The sequence below is a fragment of the Magnolia sinica genome, chromosome 14, assembly GCF_029962835.1.
Source record: "Magnolia sinica isolate HGM2019 chromosome 14, MsV1, whole genome shotgun sequence".
Taxonomy (NCBI): domain Eukaryota; kingdom Viridiplantae; phylum Streptophyta; class Magnoliopsida; order Magnoliales; family Magnoliaceae; genus Magnolia; species Magnolia sinica.
The window spans coordinates 76,009,773-76,030,931 of record NC_080586.1 but is presented as its reverse complement, the minus strand read 5'-3'; the positions used below and the strand labels follow the sequence as shown (position 1 = coordinate 76,030,931).

Genomic DNA, 21,159 nt, shown 5'->3' with positions numbered 1-21,159 from the left:
ACCATAAGGATTAAATAGTGAGGCTTGCCTGATTGAAATACAAGAAGTTTTCCTCCAGTGGACTTCATTGCCAAATAACCAGCCTGAAATAGAAAAGTCAAGTAATTAACACGGAGAAGTCAAATTCCAAACAAGCTATGAAAACAGATGTATTGAACCTTAGTTTCTGATGATATCACTAAAAAGCACCCTGGGAAATATATGCTCATGTCAAATAAAAGAAATTTTTTTTTAACAGTTAAACATTAAAAAAATATATTTTAAAACTCAAAATCTTGCAAAAAGATGGCATGCACCTACAACTGATGGAGATCCCACTAGGTATCCAGTACAGAATCTGGTTGCTGGCCCAAATCAAACGAAGATCATAAGACTGTTGGCCTTGAAACAAAGTCTTACCTTGATAGCTGCACCAAAGGCAGATTCAGCAACTCTGTTATTCTGAAACATGGTTGGAATGTTCTCCAGCAATTGCCCCAAATGTTGACGGCACTAAATCCTCAAAGAATGACACCAGAATTTATTTTTAATCATGAAACAGTACAATTATGCAGTATGTCAAAGTGTGTGCAGTCAAAATTTTCCAATGCTAACCTCAGCAAGTTGAACAATGACATCAGTTTGAAGTGGCGTGTAAACATCTTGTACATCAGGAACAATAAACATCAAAGGCTGACATTGAAAATGAACATCAAAATTGTCAGAACCCCTTCTCATATGGCTAATTTACATGTAGCAGTAAACAGAGAACGATTATAAGATCATTCCTCATCACAAAAATAATGGCAGGAGATTCCCGGTCACAGAGACGGAAAAAGACACTCCAACATGAATGGAAACAACGATGGCCTATAAGGAAAATGATAAAAACAACTATCAAGGACTAAGATCTGAACTGTCACCTGCTGTAGTGCCCGTTTTAGGTTGTAAAAATGGATAGCTGAGTCAAATGTTGCGATGCCCACCAGTGTCCGAGGACCTTCCTGCATTGTCAAATTATTCACACATCATTCTCTTAAAATGATTTCTGTAGTCTTTTTTTTTTCCCATAGATTTAGTCAATAGCTAAACAGCAGGAAAAACATGAATTAATTGACCCAAAAAGACAATCTAATGGCAAAATATGTTCATATGCATGGTAACTAACAGGAAACTCCATTGATTTTTTACCTTCGTAATTTAAGTATCCAAAAACGGTTGCATAACGACTGTTACAGTAATGGTGGCCATCATGGTGTGTTACAGAGATGTAATGGTCCATTACACAGCCGATACTTTTTTATTAAAGGCCCATATCATAACAGTAAGGACAGTGACTGTTACAGCCACCGTTACTGTTATTGAATACCTTGTGTGTAATAGACTATTACATAGCGCCTATGAGAGTAATGAACTCTCATTGCCAGTCCCAAGCCCTGATAAAAGAGGGTTGTGTTGAGTTGGCAGCCGGCTTAAAACTTTTGCCACAACTTTCATCATGTATGGTAACAATATGACATCCAAACTCATGATTGGGCGTTTCCTATAAGCAACACGCTACATTAGAACTTGGGCGCAGTGAAAAATGGGCAAGGTTGGCTTAGGGCATTCTCCACAAGCGACGCGCTGCGACAACACCTGGTTGCTGTGAGTAGTATGGCCCTTGATAGAGTAAAATGGCAGAACAGGATAAATGTATCTAACCCCAATTAGTTGGGATAAGGCTTAGATGATATTGAGGATGATATTGATGATGATAACTGGACCTCCCAATATTATAATCAATATGGACAGTCCCCCCTTGTCAACAATTGATCAGATGGTTAGGATTATCAGATCGAAGCAACACTTAAAGAGGGATGAGCAATCAAAGAGGGACCCACCGTGATGGATGATGCAGATAAATGATCAAAACTTCTCTGTTATAACTGATATGGAAATCATCCATTTCCCTGATCATCTATCAAATAGTTGGAATCATCGGATCAAAGCGACTCCTAAGATTAACGAGCAATCGATAGCAGGCCTAAAATGATGGATGGTCCAGATCATCTATAAGAGGGATAGATGATTCAAAGGTGCAGCAACATGATAGACGATACTTAGATGTTTCTATGGTATAATAAATATGGATCACCAATTTCTTGGCCATTGACATGATGGTTTGAATCATCCAATCAAACTTATCTTTTAGGAGGAATCAACAACAAAAGGTGGGCCCTACTTGATGGATGGTCCAGATCAGGAATAGAACCTCTCACAATATATATAATAAATATGGACCATCCATTTCTCATCCATTTTTTATGGTTAGAATCATCATATTGAAGTGTTTTTAGAGGGACAATCAGAGGTGGGCTCCATATGATGAACGACCATGATTAGTGATCGAACATTTCTCTATTATAATCAATATGGACCATCTATTTTCCTATTCAGTGATTTGATGTTTATAATTATCCCATCGAAGGCAGGACCGCGTGATGGATGGCTTAGATCCATTATTCGGCCATTTTTATGATATTTGATTGTGACCATTAATGTTGATGACCTTTCATATGATGGCACAGTCCGATCCTACTGATTTTCAAAGACTTGGAACGTCTCCAGAACTGTAAATTTGATGAATCCAACCAAAAAACAAATCTAGAAAATCATGAATTTGACAAGGAAAAACCCAAACAATGCTAATTAATTAACTTCCATACCAATTAATAAACTTCCAAATTCATGACTTAAAGAAATTCATGCATCCAAAACCAGCCCTGAACATGGTGAAGTGGAACGGCTCTATTGTAAAATTTCTCTACAATAAGTGGCAATCAACCTCAATATGCATGTCGCCTTAGTCCCATTATCATCAACTAGAAAGAGAGAAGTTAATTTCCAAACTTGAAATCATTGTAGCAGGAAGCCAGCAACCACACCAAAAGTAGCAAATAGAACTCAATGTCATGAGCCAGCAATGGAGCCTGAGACAGTATGTTTCTCTTCTAATAAATGAGAGTATCCTGGGAAGGAAGATGGACGCAGCAGGTACTGAGGAGGCCTTAGAATAAAAGGGAGTTACAGAGGTGGTAATGCAAAAGGGCAAAGATAAATGCCCAGGTATGGGCCCTCGACGAATGGGTGGGATGTTGATTGGCATCTGATAGGAAAGCTTCTAAGATCTGGAGATCTCACTCCTGGGTCCACCAATTCAGTAGTAGCTTCTTCTGCATCAGGGTAGGCTCGGGATTATCCATTAGATTTTGAAATGGTAAATGTTATACTGAGGATCGGTTTGGGGAGCTTTAGAAGATCACAGAAAAGAAACATGTCACTGGCTGAACATTTCAACCACGTGCAGGGGAAAATTGTGTGGTGCATTAAGTTCTGTAATAATCTCGAGGATGATAAAATATCGCTATTCACACAGCTGAGGGCTATTTTAGATAATGTGTCAATTCTGCTAGGAGAGATGAATTTAGAGTGTGGAGGCACAGTGTTTTCTCTGTCTGATCTTTGTTGCACAAGTGGTTGAAAGGTGTTGGTGCTGGTTCATATTCCTTCTCTGTGATCTGGACAGCCCCAGTGCCTCTGAAAATCAGAACATTCATCTGGTTAGAGTGATTGGGAAAATTTCTGACAAATGATAATCTAAAAAAGAGGGGCTAGCAGATGCCGAATGTGCTGTGTTTGTTGTTATGTCCCGTAGGCAGTGTACGCAATATCGATACTATCGGCCGATATATCGGCCGATATTATCGTTATCGCTGTCCAGCGAGACGAAACCCGCACGAAACCACTCGGAAGTTCCAAAAAAGAGAAAAAATGATTTTATCGTGCGATATATTGTAGGATATCGCCCCATTATGATCGATATCGTGGATATCATCGATACCATCACTCATCGTTGGATCTGTGGGGTTCGTAATTACCAAAAAATCATAAAAAAAATATTTTAAAAAAAAACAGAGGAAAAGTTGGAGGGAGGATTTTAGTACCTGTAGACTCAGATTGCATGATCGGAGGTTGAATTTGATGGGCCACTCCATCAACGGCGGTAATTACGATTTCCCTCTTTATTTTTTCTTTGAATCCAACGGAGACTTCGCATCAAAACGAAGATTTCGGCAAAGGGATTTCTGCAACCGAGATTTCGACGAGAAATCGCGCGTATTGAAGACAAGATTTGAGATTTTTAGGGTTCGGAATCTCCGGAACCCTCTTCCCTCTTTCGAAATGCGGCTTCCTCCGCTGAAATCCCTTTAGAAATCCGATTGCGTACTGAGTTACTCGTACGCTTTGATGTACTGATGAAACTCCGTGGGGCCCACTGTTAATGTATGTGGTTTATCCACGCCGTCCAACTGTTTTTACAGATCATTTAAGGGGTTGATCCCAAATTTTAAGCATATCCAAGCTGAAGTGGACCACACCATATGAAACAGTGGGAATAATGATTTCAACCGTTGAAAGCTTTCCAGGCCCCACAGTGATGTTTATTTGTCATCCAACTTGTTCATTAGATCACAGAAATAAGGATGAAGGGAAAACATAAATATAAGCTTGATCCCAAACTTCAGTGGCCCTCAGGAATTTTTCAATGGTATATATTCAATTGACACTGTTACCCATGGTGCGGTCCATTTGAGCTTTAAATGTGCTTCAATTTTGGGATCAAGCCCAAAAACTATCTATTAAAATGGATTGAAGGAGTCGATAAAATATATAAATCACAGTGGGTCCCACGGTTTTTACTAAGTGCATAAAATAAAACGCACCCGTAAATGCAGTCGGTGGATTGGTGCTACATGAGAAACTAACTTATTGGGTGTTACGCTTGATACAGGGACCACGTCGATGAGATGTTGTAGATCCACTCTGTTCATTCGTTTTTATAGCCCATTTTATGATGTTATCCAAAAAATCAAACACACTAAAATATCAGGTGGACCGCACCACATCAAACAGTGATTAATGAACACTTACCATTAAATGATATGGATCTGCTTAATTTTTCTGGTGTGGTCCACCCAAAATTTGAATCTGCTTAATTTTTGGAATAATATTCTTAAATTATATGAAAAAATAAATGGACGGCCTGGATAAAATATATATACAACAAGGTGGACCCCACGAGACTCGCTGATGTACCACACAGGTTGTGTGGTAAGAAGACGAGCGCTGACGCTCCGAGTTATACAAATGGTTCAAATGAGATCAAAGTTACATGGGCACATAATGATGTATTATTATATCTACTCTGTTCATCTATTTGGCGAGATCATTTTAGATCATGACCCTAAAAATAAGTCATATCCAAAGCTTAAGTGGACCACACCACAAATAGCTGTGGGAACAATGATTCTCACCATTAAAATGTTTGTAGGACCCACCATAACATTTATTTTCCATTCAATCTGTTCATAAGGTCACACATACCTGGACGAAGAGGAAAAAAAAATATCATATTGATCCAAATCTTTTGTGACCCCAAAATGGTTTCAATGGTAGACGTTCAATCCTCCACTACATTTTGCAGTGTGGTCCACTTGATAATTGGATCTGACTTATTTTTCAGCTCAAGTGTTACGACTAGCTTGCCAAATGGACAGCCAGTTTGGATATAAAATATACCTCATGATGGGACCCACAAAACTTGTTGACATCAACACACCAAGGTGATGTGTGGTACACAAGCCGATCCACTTATGCGGATTTCCTGGAAAGCCTTTGGCAGGAAATTCGCATTGGAAACCTAGGTGGGCCCACCATAATGTTTGTAAGAAATCTACCCCGTCCATCCTTTTTGTGAGCTCATTTTAGGACTTGGGACCAAAAGTGAGCAAGTTCCAGGACTCGAGTGGGCCGCACTAAAGGAAAAGGTGGGTAGGGAAATTCCTACCGTTAAAACCTCCCTGGGTCGACGGTGATGTTTAAATGCCATCCATACCGTTTATAATGTCATTCCTACTGAGATGAACTGAGAAGACAAATATTACCTGATTTAAAACTTCTGTGGCCCCACGAATATTTCAATTGTTTACGTTCAATCTTCACATTTTTAGCACACTTGAGTATTTGATCGGCTCATTTTTGGTACCATGTCCTAAAATGAGCTCACAAAACAAATGGGTAGGATGGATTTCTCACAAACATCACGGTGGGCCCTATCTAAGTTTCTAGCGCATGAAACGGTATAGGCCACAACGTCCCTATCATTTATATGTATATTTATCCATTTTTATTTCTTTTGTTTTTCAATAAATTGGTTGTGTTTTCATACATGTCTTCCATACATTTATAAATGTCATGCATTCAATTTAAATATAGTTGCATTAGTTCAATTAAACATCACATAACTTAGGACCTTATACAAAGAAAATTTATTATGTGCACCTTTTTTTTTGAGATGTTATGATTTAAAAGTGTGTATTAAGGTCCTTTTTAACAATCCATGAAGTTTCATTGAAAAATTCAACCATTTTCTCAATGTTTCCCCATGTTTCCCAAAAAGTGCAATACATTATGCGATACAAACGATATATCCAGTGCGATAACCGATACGTATCTGTATCCCAAGGGTGCGATACATAGCGCGATACCGATATTTCGAACACTGCCCGTAGGAAATGAAATTTGGGTTGGAGTCTGAGGAAGTTTGGTATGGTTTGGGTGTTTCCAAATACAGGGCAGAATCTGATAATGGGATGTTCAGCTACAGCATGGAGGCAAATAAGTTGAGCTTTCTGGAAAATGGTGGGGCATGCCACTCTTTGGATGGTTTTCTTGGAAAGAAACAGCAGAGTTGTTAAAGGTAATGTATTAAAGCCTTGTGCGGTGGTTTCAGATCTCTAGCTACAAGGGCCAGAACTAGGAGGAACTAGGAAGTGCATTGGCATTCCCCATTGATCATCTAAACTAACTGGGAAGAAATTACCCAGGGATGGAATAAAGGGAAAAAATGGTAATAGCATGGTGGATTCAATCCCAGAGGGGATGCAAATGGCTCAAAGATAGGGAAAATTCAATTGTAGGGGAGGGACTCCCAACATCCCACTTGCCGAGTGCTAGTGATCATAAAGCCCCCTCTCAAATCTTCTTCCAAAGCAAAGAAATACTAAAGTAATTAGAACTTTTATGTGAAATCATCATTGTGTTTCACACATCCAAGAATAGCCCTATATAGGCTTAAAACAAAAGAAAGAAATCTTAATAAAATAGACAATGACAAAAATACCCATGTATCGTATCATATGGGCCTATTCTAAATTGGCCACAAATCACTCAAACGGCATCGCAATTGCATGATCTTGGGCTCATTTACGCAATTTTTGTTTTAGAAGAAATTTTAGATCACAACACCAACAGCATGGTGATCCGGATGATTAAACTGATGGCCCACAAATAGCCACATAGAGTTGAAAGCATGAAAGGAGTAGAAGAAAGCATGTGGCCAATCAACACTGTATCAATGCCTCAGGCAAACCGTTTTACTCAGGAGAGTTTCAAGTGAGAATGGTAAAAGTCATAAAACCAGATTGAAATGCAACATATCACAACATGGTGATGTGGAGAAGAGAATAGCATGAGATGTGAACTCGAATAACTATCCTACATAGGGTAAAACTAACTGTTATCATATTTCACATCTAGAAGTGCATTTAAAATGAAAGACCCAGTCCAGCAGATGAAATACTACTGCACCCACTCAGATGAATCCTAGCACATATTATAAACTTGTTCAGATAGCACAAGCATCCCCATAGAAAAAGAACTTACAGGAAGATCACTAATAGCTTGGCTGATTGCACTACATGCTGCTGCAGTTGCACCTGTCTGTATAGCATTCATTGACACGTCAATGAGGAAGAAGAACACAGCAGGCATTGGATCACGCACCTGGAATTAAACTAGGTCAGATATAACATAACTGAAAAATGATACTAAACAAAGAAAAGTGACATAGCTAGGAAGTGGTGGATTTGCTTTATAACACAAGGCTAAGAAAGAAATACTATCAGAAAAATATTATTTTTCTCATCTGATGCACATCTAAGCCAACCACCACCGCAACCCCAAGCAATGTTTGATCAATATTGCACAATGTATCACAACCTTCGTAAACAGATATCATGGGAAACATCACACATATCGCATAATGTATCACAATTTGAGGGAAAATTTGGGGAGACTTTTGAAAAATGATGGAATGTTTCAACAAAACTTCAGGAGATGCTAGAAGACAAATTATTACACACTAAGAAGTCAAAACATAACCACCCCCCCCCCAAAAAAGAAAAAAAAGTTTACGAGTGCTTAAGAGGGCAAAACTATTTATTGTCAGCCATAAGTTATGCAATTAGATCCCAAATGAGTTCATAGCATACAAGTGTAATACAATACAAGCCAAACACACACGATATACTTAAATTTTTTCCAAACTTACACTATTCTTTATTTCCTTAATTTCTTCCATTTTTACTTCAAAATCGAAATTTCTTGCTTAAAATCCCCATGTCAATGCATGAAACTCATGCATATATATGGACTTTTACTCTTCTTTTTTTTCTTGCTAATCTGTTGGAAAAAAAATGAATTTAAACAAACCTTTCTCACGTTTAGGGTTCCGGCCCAAACCCGCTCTTGGATTGCAATTTCTCCTCCACCAACTTCATTTTTTTATGAGAAAAAACTCGTGGAGTTGTAAAACACACTAAGGAACACAACTCCCCAAAAACTTTGGGCAAAGAAGCCTTTTTTCTGGATTTTTTTTATTTTCGTCAAATATTGCAAGTATTGATGTTGTGTCAATCAACACTTGCAAAGTATCGCAAGTATCGATCGATACTAAGCATTTATAACACACTTCTCGCTGATATATTGTGATTATCAACGATATTATCTTTGATACAACGTAATTTTTGTGTAACCCCCTGGTTTCATATTGAAAACCTACGAGACTGATAGTATCGGCCAATGCTATTGATACATTGAACACTGAACCCAAGTTTGCGGCAAATATGCATTGTTTCATTATGGCTATGAGCCAATAAATGAAACCATAAAGACGTCAGTTTGGCAAGATGCTACTGAATCCTATTTTAAGAATGCATGATAGGATAGGCAAGCATGTTGCTATCAACTTTTAAGTAAGGTTATCCATTGGATATGCTAATGCTCAGGCGCCATTTTGCATCCACTTTATTGCCTGACCTTGTCAACGAGGCAAGGATCTTTAGCCTGCTATCAATAGCCCAGAAGGTGGGATACAAAATCCCGGCATTGTTTCTTCAAAGGTGGGAAACAAAATCCCGGCATTGTTTACACAGTTAATTAAATTTCCACTGCTTCGAACAAAACACAACACAACAAATGTAATTTCCTCAATAGACATCCCACGCCCCTCTTCCACTAACCAATGACTGAGAAGGATATGAACATCAACTAACAGCCTCCTGAAGCATTCATATTTTTCAGTTGACTTCAGCAAGCAAACTGGCATCACTGTGATGTGCATAAAACATGACACTGTTTCATGTTTGCAAATTTATACATCCTCAATATGGCATTCAATGACAAAGGTAAGCTGATTAGATTCCATCAGATACATCAACTGACCATGTATTCCTTTGTAGCAACAAATTCAACTGTTCCCCTGCAAAGCTCAGGCCTTTCATCAGCATCTCTACGCCTTCCATCTGGTGCTGTATTGCAGTAGTAGTCACGAGGAGTCTCATCGGTGAATCCTGGAAAAAAAAAAAAAAACATATGATGCATAACTTGAAACCTTAAATTACAATTCAACATGTTCAAGTACGAAATGATTACTAAAGTCTACCACCAAAAAAGCATTTTCACCAGGTAGACTTATATGAAGATGGGGATTTACAAAATGCCGAATCTGTGACAAAACTAGGGGGAATCACATGGGCCGAAGTTCCCTGAGTTTCTTTTTTCTTTTTCTTTTTGTTGGAAAGACAGAGGGAATATTATTGACAAGGCGCCGAGATGGAGCCCAAAAGCTTTCAACCCTAACAAGCAAAAAGCAAAATCCAATCTTTCAAAGAAGCATTTCAAGAAGCCCAATCAGCTACAAAATATTTCACCCTGTGGATGGCAACCCAAACATTGTTCCCCATATTGTTGAAGCAAGGCCACAAGAATTGCCAACAACCATTCTGCCCAATCGTGCTTACGAAAGCAAACCCCATGGCCTACCTGCAATAAACTCTCCACCAAAGTGGGCATAGACCACTGCAACTTGAAGGAAGAAAGAATAGAATCCCAAATCATCTGAGTGAAAGGACAATGGATGAACAGATGATTAACTGTTTCAGCGTTACTGCACAAGACCCACATGTTCAGAATCACCATTCCTCCCTTCGAAAGGTTTTCAATGGTCAAGACCCTCTTCCTCCTCACGAACCACGCAAAAGCCACCACTTTGGAGGAGCCCCATACCACCAAACCATTATCGACGAGGATTGGCCAGCGAGCAGCTGAAAGCGTAACAACTTATACAAAGAGGCAATTGAGTGTTGCAGAAAAACACCCACATGTGATCAATGTAGGCAAAGCCAAAACACAAAAGAAAATGGTCAAACCAAAAACAAGAGACAAGGCAAAGGGATTTACATGGTTTAGCAATATACCTACTCTATTGGGCAGCAACATAGAGTTTTCTTCTTCACTAGAAACAAGAGAAACAAAAATACAAGACTTACCTTTCTCCCACCCGTTTATGGAATCCCACACCAAGGAATACCCCAAAAAATGAACTAAACAGAATACCTCTCTCTTCCCATGGCCCTCCTTATTGAGACCGCACAGCAGGAGAGAGCACGTGCAAAGATGCAGGGAGACTAGGCTTCATCCGTACATACATACGGATGTACGTACAAGAGGAATTATAAAGAGAGAGGGAGACATGTGGAATTTCTCCCAACTCCTTTACATACTCTCACTTGAAGACTAGTTTCTCTAATAGCGGGTAAAACACTCCCAATAATAGCTACCCAAATGTCACAATTCAATAAGTAACAATAAGCCTAAGAGAAGTCCTGCACCAAACAAACTTCTCCCTTGCAATAGGCTTCATCAGCATATCTGCTACGTTGTTGTCAGCGTCAATCTTCTGCAGTGAGATCTGACCATGTTCCACAACGTCACAAATAAAGTGATACTAAACATCGATGTGCTTGGTCCGAGCATGAAAAATACCGGATTCTTAGCTAAGTGTAACGCACACACTGACTGTCATAATGAATCACCACCACTTTTTGCTTGAATTTCAATTCCCCTAATAATCTCTTCAACCAAATACCTTCTTTGCATGCTTGTGTAACTAACATGTACTCTACTTCTGTAGCAAACAAGGTCCGAGCATGAAATATTGGATTCTTAGCTAAGTGTAACGCACAGTGACTGTCATGATGAATCACCACCACTTTTTGCTTGAATTTCAATTCTCCTATCAATCTCCTCAACCAAATACCTTCTTTGCATACTTGTGTAGCTAACATGTACTCTGCTTCTGTAGCAGACAAGGCCACCACTGATTGCAATCTTGACATCCAAATAACCGCATTATCGATCAAAGAGAAAACAAAACTCGTGGTAGATCTTATTTTATCACGATCTCCTACATAATCTGCATCTACAAATCCAACCAACTCTAAATTGTGACCGCTATAACAAATAGTTGCCTCAAAAGTACCATTCAAGTAACGAAGGATTCACTTCAGGGCAGTCTAATGATCTCTCTCGGGTTCACCATTTATTTACTGATTGCTCCCACTACTTGTGCAGTGTCTGGACTAGTGCACAATATGGAAAACATGAGGCTCTCTACTATCGATGAATATAATATTTGAAACATATCTGCCTTCTCTGCTTCTGTGCTAGGACACAGATCTGAAGATAGCTTGCAACCAACGAAGAATTGAGTATTAACTGGCTTACAATTCTGCATGTTAAAGCAACGCAGAACTCTTACAACGTAACTCTTCTGGATTATCCAGCGTTTCCCGTTCTTCCTATCTCTAAGTACGGTCATCCCAAGAATCTGATTAATGACACTTAAATCCTTCATATCGAATTTCCTAGCTAAATGAGCTTTTAATGTTGCAATAATATCTCTACTAGTACTTGCAATCAGCATGTCATCCATATACAATAACAAGATAATAAAGTCACCATTACCATAATTACGAATATAGGCACAATGGTCCGCCTCACATTTCTGAAATCCCAAGCTCACAATAAAGGAATCAAACTGCTTATGCTAACGCATTGGTGCCTGCTTTAAACCATAAAGCAATCTGTTTAGCCGACAAGTGAGATTCTTCTTGTTTTCTTCAATAAAGCCTTCGGGTTGAGTCATATAAATTTCTTCATCAAGATAAGCAGTTTTTACATCCAACTGCTCTAGCTCCAAGTCAAGCATTGTTGTTATACTCAACACTATATTGCTCAAACAAATAACTGAAGAGAAAATTTCATTAAAGTCAGTACCTGATTTTTTAGTATAATCTTCTACCATTAATCAAGCTTTGTATCTTTCAACATTCTCTTTAGTATCTTTGTTTAGCTTGTAAACTCATCTGCAACCAATAGCCTTTCGCCCTTTGAGTAATTCAACCAATTTCCAAGTCCTATTCTTATGCAGAGCTTCCATCTCTTCCTCCATAGACACTCTCCATTGGCTAGCATCCATAGATTCACATGCTTCTCAATATGAACAAGGCTCGTGCTCTTATGTCATTGAAGCGTAGACCGTAACATAATCCTTGAGCAAAATAGCTACTCTCTTCAGTCGACCTTGATCGCTTTCAGTTTCAACACCTGATATCTCATTTGCATGCTCTTCATCAGCTTCATCTTTAACGATATCATCAACTTGTTGATCATCTGAATCAGTAGGTCTCTCATGACTCTGATCTCGGTAATTTTATGTTTTTCTACAACGAAGATTCATTAAAACCCACATCTCAGCTAATTATTAACTTGTGAGCAGTAGGACCTCACAATCTGCAACCCTTTGTTCCATCTGCATAGCCAAGAAAAATACACTTCCGGGACCTCGCATCCAACTTAGTCTTGTGCTCTTTAGGAATCCACACATAAGCGTCACAACCAAAAGAATGAATGAAAGAATAATTAAAAAGTTTTTCAAACCACAATTCTTCAAGGATCTTGCAATCTAGTGCAATCGTAAGAGAATGATTTATTATATTAATGGCTTCTGCTTAAAAACACTCCTCGAGCCTAACAGAACTCAGCATCTTCCATCATGATTCATAAGCGTACAGTTCATACGTTCTGCAACTCCGTTTTGTTGTGGAGTACCAGGGACCAGGTAGTACCTCTCAATGCCATGCTCACTGTAAAAATCCATAAATTCTTTCGAGGTGTATTCTCATCCGCTATTAATTCTTAGACAGTTAATTTTCTCTCCCTTTTGATTTTCAACTAATGCTTTAAACTTGGTAAAACAAGCAAAAGCATCACTTTTCCTTTTTAACATGTAAATTCGTACTTTTCTGGAGAAATCGTCGATAAAAGAAACAAAGTACTTCGAACCTCCCAAAGATTCGACTAGAGCCTTAAATTTAAAACATCAGTACTATTAGTAGTGGTAGAGCGAAAACTAGCTCTATGGAGCTTCCAAACGGGCAATCCTCGCAAAAATCTAAACTAATAGAATTTAAACTATGAAGTAAATTTTGATCAAATACCTTTAGCCATTGCTTGCTCATGTGGACTAACCGCCTATGCTAGATTATAGCAGAGTTTGTCGCAGCATTAGCAATAATAGCATTGCCAACCACAGTATCTCCAATCAAATGATATAAACCGCCCATTAAATCTCATTTCACTACCACCATCGCCCATTTTACAATCTTTAATCGACTATTTTCACTAAAAAAATTTATGGCCATCTTCATCGAACTTTCCCAATGATAGAAGACTCTTCCGGAAGTTTAGCACATATTAAACATCAGAAACTATACATGTGATACCGTCAAACATGATACTTCCAACATCTCTAATCCCCACAATTTTACATATGCTATCATTGCCCATGTAAATGGTGCAGTCATTACATGATTAATATGTATAGAAACAATCTCGGTGTGGAGTTACATATGGAACGAAGCACCCGAATCTAAGATCTATTAATGGCTCAGATTTTGTGGTATCATTGCAGACAATACTTCCTCGTTCTCAGATGAATTGTCTTTTTCGACTTTCACTGGAAACCCTTTGAATATGATGCTTGGTCATGCGAATCAGGTTTGTTATTTTCTCAATTTGCTTTCTTGAGTCAATAATTTTTACACAAGTGGCCCTTCTTTCTGCAATTTCAACACTTATTTTGTACCCTTTTGCCTTAGATCTCATTTAATCTCTCCCACTGGTACCCTTCTTAGTAGATCTTCCTCTGACCATCATCGCATCTCCGACAGATTCCACATGTATTTTTCTGCGGGACTCTTCGGTAAGCAATGTGGACATGTGGACACGGTTGACTCCTTATTGAGATCTAGATTATCGAGATTCATGATCAAACTATCCTACGAATATGGCATCCAACAAAGCAAAAGTGTGACCTTTTCTGCATCATCAATTTTTAAATAGATAACTACCAATCTGCTAATCAATGTATTAAACCCATTAAGGTGTTCTATCAAAGAGGACCCTTCATCTTCAAGTTATACAGTTGCTGTCGGAGAAAGCTCTTGTTTGACATCGATTTCCCTTCATATAAGTTTTGCAATTTGTTTCACAAGCCTTTTGTAGTGATTTGATCAGACATATTGAACAAAACTGAATCATCTAGTGCAAGAAGGTCTGTCATAGCCAGTGTTCGAGTTGTCGGTATCGCTACAAGTTTCGCTGGCCAGAGATAAAGATATAATATCGTTATCGCCGATAATATCGCCGATAACTGGAAATGCAGGGAAAAAGGGGGAAACATGGAGAAAATGGTGGAATTTTTCAGTGAAACTTCATGACATGTCTAAATACACATATTTACATATTTAGAAATGAAAAAATTACAAAAAGAATGCATTAAATAAGAAGTTTCCATTTAATGGGGGCCAAAAGGCACGCGTTGTCGTAAGAAATTACTCAAATAATAACCAAAATGAGTTTATGTAATACAAATGGAAGCTTATAATAATTAAGACATGCAAAAGTAAATGCATTTAAAAAAAATACACATTTATGGCCACATTTCATCCCTACATAGAATGACAAGGTGACTCGTAATCATTGTTCAGATCTTATGGCCGTTGAGAGTAGTACTGTGGCCCACTATAAATGTGCGCGGGTTATCCATGCTGGCCATCCATTTTTTCAGCTCATTTTAATAGTTGTTTCGAAATTTGAAGCATGTCCAAAGCTCAAGTGGACCACACCACATGAAACATTGGTAATAATGATTTTCAGAGTTGAAACCTTGGTAGGGCCTACAGTGATGTTTATTTGTCATCTAACCTGTCCATAAAGTCACAAAGACATGGATGAAGGAAAAACACAAATAATATATTGATCCAGATTTTCTTAGGCCTCATGGAATTTTAGATGTTATAATTTCAATTCACACTGTTTCCGTGGTGAGGTCCACTTGAGATTTGGATATAATTAGTTTTTGGGCTAAAGCCCTCAAATTATTTGTTAAAATGGATGGACGGAGTGGATAAAATATGTAAATTATGGTGGACCCCATATAATTTACTCAGTACGCAAACACATATGTACTCGAGTCGGTAGGAACGCGGCTCAGGTACGACAGGTCGAGCGGCAAGACTTGCCACCGTAGTGACATGTAGCTGTTATCTGGCCCACCATGGTTTATGTTTCATATCCACACCGTCCAACCATTGGAAAATATCATTTTAACGTAATAGATAAAGAATGAGTCAGATCCAAATCTCTAATGAACCATACTACATGAAACACATAATGATTGGATATCCACCGTTAAAATCCTCCTATAGCCCACTGTACTATTTATTTGATATTCAATCTGTATGATTACGCCATACGGGGGGGCAAAAATCAAATATTAGCTTGATCCAATACTTTTATAGGTCCCAAAAGGTTTTTAATGGTCTACATTATTCCTGTAATGTGGTCCACTTGAGATTGGGATATACCTCATTTTTGATCTCATACTCTAAAATTGTCTCGAAAAATAGATGGACGGTAATGATACAATACATACATCATGGTGGGGCCTACAGAAAGTTATGGTGGCCCAACGAATTGTTTAATGGTGAAAATCATTATCTCCGCTGCTATTTGTGGTGTGGTCCACATGATCTTTGGATATGATTCATTTTCTGGATAATGCCCTAAAATCATCTCTAAAAATAGATGAACGGTGTAGATATAATAAATACATCACTGTGGGGCCCACGTAACTTTAATCTCCTTTGAACCGTTCGTACAACTCGGAGCTCGAGGAGCGTTAGTGCTCGTCTGCGCACGCCACGTACCTACAGCAGCTATACAGCTACTGTGTGTACACCACCCATTCCACTTCCCTGTTTTTTGATAAACCGACCCCCGACCATGGCGATTTTAAAGCTCCCAAAAATCTCTTCCCAAATTTCGATTTTTTTTTTCAAATCCCAAATCAAATCCCCGTAAGCCTAGGTAGAATCCAGTTTCCTTTCAAAGCTATTCCATTCGAAGGAAAAAGGGGATTTTAGGTTTTTCGTTCTTCTGAAAGATCCGGCGCTGTTGACCACGTGAGTAAAAAGGTAAGAGAGCTTCTTCTTCTTCTTCTTCTTCTTCTTCTTTTTCTATATTTTTTTCCGAATAAGAGGGTCGTCGCCTAATGTTGCCGAAAACACGGCATTTGTTTTGCCTATTTTATCGAAATCTATAGGGGAGTTGGCTGATTTGGCCAGTGATCCGAAAATATCGCCGATAATATCGAAAATATCGGCGACATCTAGAAGAGAAACGAAATATTGGGGTTTCGGTATCGCAGGTCTGGCGACACCGATAATATCGGCGATATTATCGATTTCTCGCCGATAACTCAAACACTGGTCATAGCTCACTAGTTTTTCACCTCAAATACCTCGTCTTTCCTATCTATTAACTTCTTTTCTTTTCCTTGGATCGCAATTGCACATTCTTCCTTCACCAATACTGCGTTCATTTTTAGTTTCCATAACGCGTGATTAGATCCGTTGAACTTCAATACCTCAAATTTGGTAGGAACTTGATCCAACCATCTGAAACATAATTGTAAAACAAACATCAACACAAATCTTGTGCTAAAAGGTTTCTTAACCTTTGACTCTAATATCAATTGTTGCGGAAAAACACTCATACATGATCAATGTAGGTGAGGCCAAAACACAAGAAAATGGCTAAACCAAAAATAAGAGACGAGACACTGGGAATTGCATGATTCGACAATATACCTACTCCACGAAGCAGTAACATGGAGCTTTCTTCTTCACTAAAAACAAGAGAAACAGAAAAACAAAGCTTACCACTCTCCCACTCATACAAGGAATCTCACACCAAGGAATATCCCAAAAGATGAACTAATAGAATCCCTCTCTCTACAGACGACCCTCCTCATATAGACCACACAATAAGAGAGCACGTGCAAAGAAGTAGGGAGACTAGGCTTCATCCGTACATACGTATCGTACATACAAGAGGAATTGTAAAGAGAGAGGGAGACATCTCTCATGAGGAGACATGTGGAACGTATCCACCTCCTTAACATCGAGAATCAACTCGAGCTTTCCTTTCACCAAACCAAACTACCAAGCTCCCCGATAGACGGGCTAACAGACCATATTCTTTGAAGGATACAAACAATATCTTCAATTTCTTCATCCGATAGGAACTGACGATACGAAGGCGACCACACACCCGACGTGCCGCTATTTGACCAACAATCCACAACCAAGATGTCCTCATCCATCGCAAGTAGGGCTAATGTTGGGAATTCATTTTTCAAAGAGGATTCCAACGCCCATACATACTTTCAAAATATAATATGCTCACTATTCCCAACTGAGAAACCAATCCCTTACATGAATTTAGCCTTGACACTACAAAACATCCTTCCACAAATCGACGCTCTATACATTGTAGCATCTCTTGTCCACCATCCCCACACCTCAAAACCGCTCTTATCCCAGATGCAACCAACCCCTAGATGGAGGCAAAGAGTACAAAAGCCACACAAATTGCTAACTGACTGGAATAGCTCCCGCTATATGATGTCATAAAAAACTAGCACACCTAGATCTAAGAGTTGCAGGCACTGTGAGATGTCCCAAAGTCCCAATTTAGTAGCAGAGGAACCACCACACCCTTGTATAATTAGTTTCCAACAAGATCAACTGAATTCGTACACAGATAACAAACAAGAACTAGAAACATCATAAAATAACGATGAAGCAATCTGAGAACAATTTGTCGCTTTGCTTCCTGTGCATACATGTGACTCACAACATTTCATACGCATACTTACAAAAACAAACTCAAAGACACAAGCTCGTCAGCCTGCACAAGAAAGCACTGAAGTTAACAGCATTCCTAGTTGCATCAAGACATTTGGATAAGTCTAGTCGATCGACCTAGATGTTTATTAGGTTCAACATATATTTCATCACCAGTGTGAAAATCCCAATGATCAGATGATCTGATCCATCCATAAGCGGACTATCTTTTCAAAAGTCATCCACTTTCCAAACCCATGGTTGGGATGGCTGGGATTCTTTAGGTGTGTTTTTTGGACCATAAGCAATCCATCCGACAATTAAATGGCTCAAATAGTTGATTGTGCCTATTTTTCCATTAATGACCATGACCATCCATTTTATGGGCAATTGATCTGATGGTTGGAATCATCCAATCGGTGTGATTTTTAAATGGTAGCCCACGGAAATTGTGCAGGACCAATAAAAAAAAGTGTTAGACATAATAGAGGAAGCAAATTGGTCAATTGAGTTTCCAAGTGTCCTGATGCAACTAGTACTATAACTTACAGTGCTCTGAGAGAATTGTATCATTTCTTACATACAAATATCTAAGTGTCCCGACGCAACTAGGAGCATTATAACTTAACCGTGCTTTTGACGCATTATATAATTTCTCACACATATATATATATATATAGAGAGAGAGAGAGAGTCATGCTCACCTGCGCACCTACGCACGTGCGCACCTTTGCACGTGTGTCATGGGTGTCTAATCTAAATGGTCCATGTGATGCGGAATCCCATGAAACCCCAAGGGACAAATTTTCACCCTGATCTAAAATTATGGTGGACCATAGCAAAGAGAAATGCAAATAAAGGGAGGAAACTATTTTCATTTTTCATGGCCCACCAAAGTTTTGGATCAAGTAAAACTCGGGCCTAGGAGGTTTCATGAGGTGCTGCTTCACATGGACGGTTCAGATTTTGGATCCACATCACGTATGATGGGTTCTCAAAAAAGTTCGCACCAATTCCGTGCGAACTGGTGCGCAGGTGAGCATATATATATATATATATATATATATATATATATATCCGCCACACACATCATGCATGCATTGATGTACGTACATATATATGCACGTATGTATATATAGATGGATAAACAAGTGGCATTTAGCATGCATAATATTGGTTTATTAAAGTGGCGGAAGGATACCCATGATTTGGTAAGGGAAACTATGCATAGGTGATTATTTCCCGCGGTGATTTATACGTCGGTATCAAGGTATTTAAAATCCGTTACATAACGGCCGTTACGTAACGGTAACGGTCAAAACTGTTACATGTTACGGGGTCAAAACGGCCGTAACGGCCGTTATAGAAAAACAGGTTGTAATGGTCCCGTAACGGACCGTAACAGCCCCGTAACAGTCCAGTAACAGTTTTTTCAAAAAATTAAAAAAAACGGCCATTACGGCCTATATCATAACGGTAACGGTGGTGGCCGTTACGGCCACCGTTACTGTTTTGGAACACCTTGGTCAGTATCGATGCATGTATCACACCCTTGGGAAATGGAAACATATTGGTATTGCATGGAAAAGATTGGACCTATCTGTGAATGTATCACTATCTAAGAGAAACATTGGGAAATGTTGGAAATTTTCAACGACACTATAGAAGATATTAAAAGAGACATGTTTACACAGAACTAAAAACATTACAAAAAACAAGTACACATATAACTTTCCTTTGTATAGGGTCCTAAACTATTTGTTGTTTGACAAAAGTGATGCAATTATATTCAAAATGAGTTCATGCAATTCATAAATCATACAATACAAATAGCAAAACACAAACAATACATTGAAAAACCAAAAAAAAAAAAAAAAGCAAACATCTTTGCACATTACATCCCACCAAGATACACCCCAAAAAGATCCTCAGAAAAATGAGTTTTTTTTTTCACCTCCCATAACACGTATTGCATGTATCTACATATCGACGATATCAGGGAACTTCATAAAGGAAGCCTGATGATTTATCAGAGTGTTTTGAAATATTGCGAGATGTCATTGATACAATGCGATATCATCAGCAAACCAAGGAATTATATGATTGCCTGGTTGTTTTGCATCAGTGATCTGTGATAATAATAATATCGGCTGATATCATTGATAATTAAACCATTGGTTACCAATAGATACTAGAATTTGAGTGATGAATAGGAGCTTCACCCCCACAAAATAATACAACCTTACAAATGCAAAACTACTAAATTCAAATCAGCATTAAATTTTGTACATGTAAAATAACCACATTTAACATTAATGAATGCCAACTCTTTTAAACAACAAACATTGTTTAAAGAAAATTCTGATCATAAACAGATGAGGAATTGAATCGAAAACTAGTTATGTAAAATAAATAGGGGGGCAAAGGTGATTTTATGAGAAGAAAGGTAATGGATAACAGTTTTAACGAGAAAGGCATGAAGATGAAAAAGCCTTAAACAACAAGTGAATGTCCTGAAATTAATAAATGGATTAAAGAAGAGGTAACTAAATCACAGATAAGTGATACTTACCACATAAATTACAAATGAAACGCTTTCCTTGATCAATAAATTTCATAAAAGGATTTATGTACGCTTTGCATCGAGAGCATCGAACAGGCCCGCTTTCTCCAAAATCCACAACCTAAAGAAGAAAAGTTTATG

At 38.4% G+C, this 21,159-nt stretch overlaps 1 protein-coding gene across 3 annotated transcripts in view; it reads right to left on the bottom strand.

Annotated features, from left to right (window-relative positions):
* The window catches only part of LOC131226251 (protein transport protein SEC24 C-like), a 74,415-nt gene that overhangs the window by 39,557 nt on the left and 13,699 nt on the right, over positions 1–21,159 (bottom strand). For 2 of the 3 annotated variants that reach the window (XM_058222034.1, XM_058222033.1), the window contains exons 6-12: positions 21,028–21,139; positions 9,586–9,713; positions 7,747–7,866; positions 903–983; positions 595–672; positions 400–492; positions 29–83 (exon numbers count right to left, since the gene is read on the bottom strand). In XM_058222034.1, coding sequence (XP_058078017.1) covers positions 29–83; positions 400–492; positions 595–672; positions 903–983; positions 7,747–7,866; positions 9,586–9,713; positions 21,028–21,139 — 667 coding nt within the window. The remainder of the gene's footprint in view (positions 1–28; positions 84–399; positions 493–594; positions 673–902; positions 984–7,746; positions 7,867–9,585; positions 9,714–21,027; positions 21,140–21,159) is intronic. The other variant, XM_058222035.1, reaches the window with a different exon arrangement.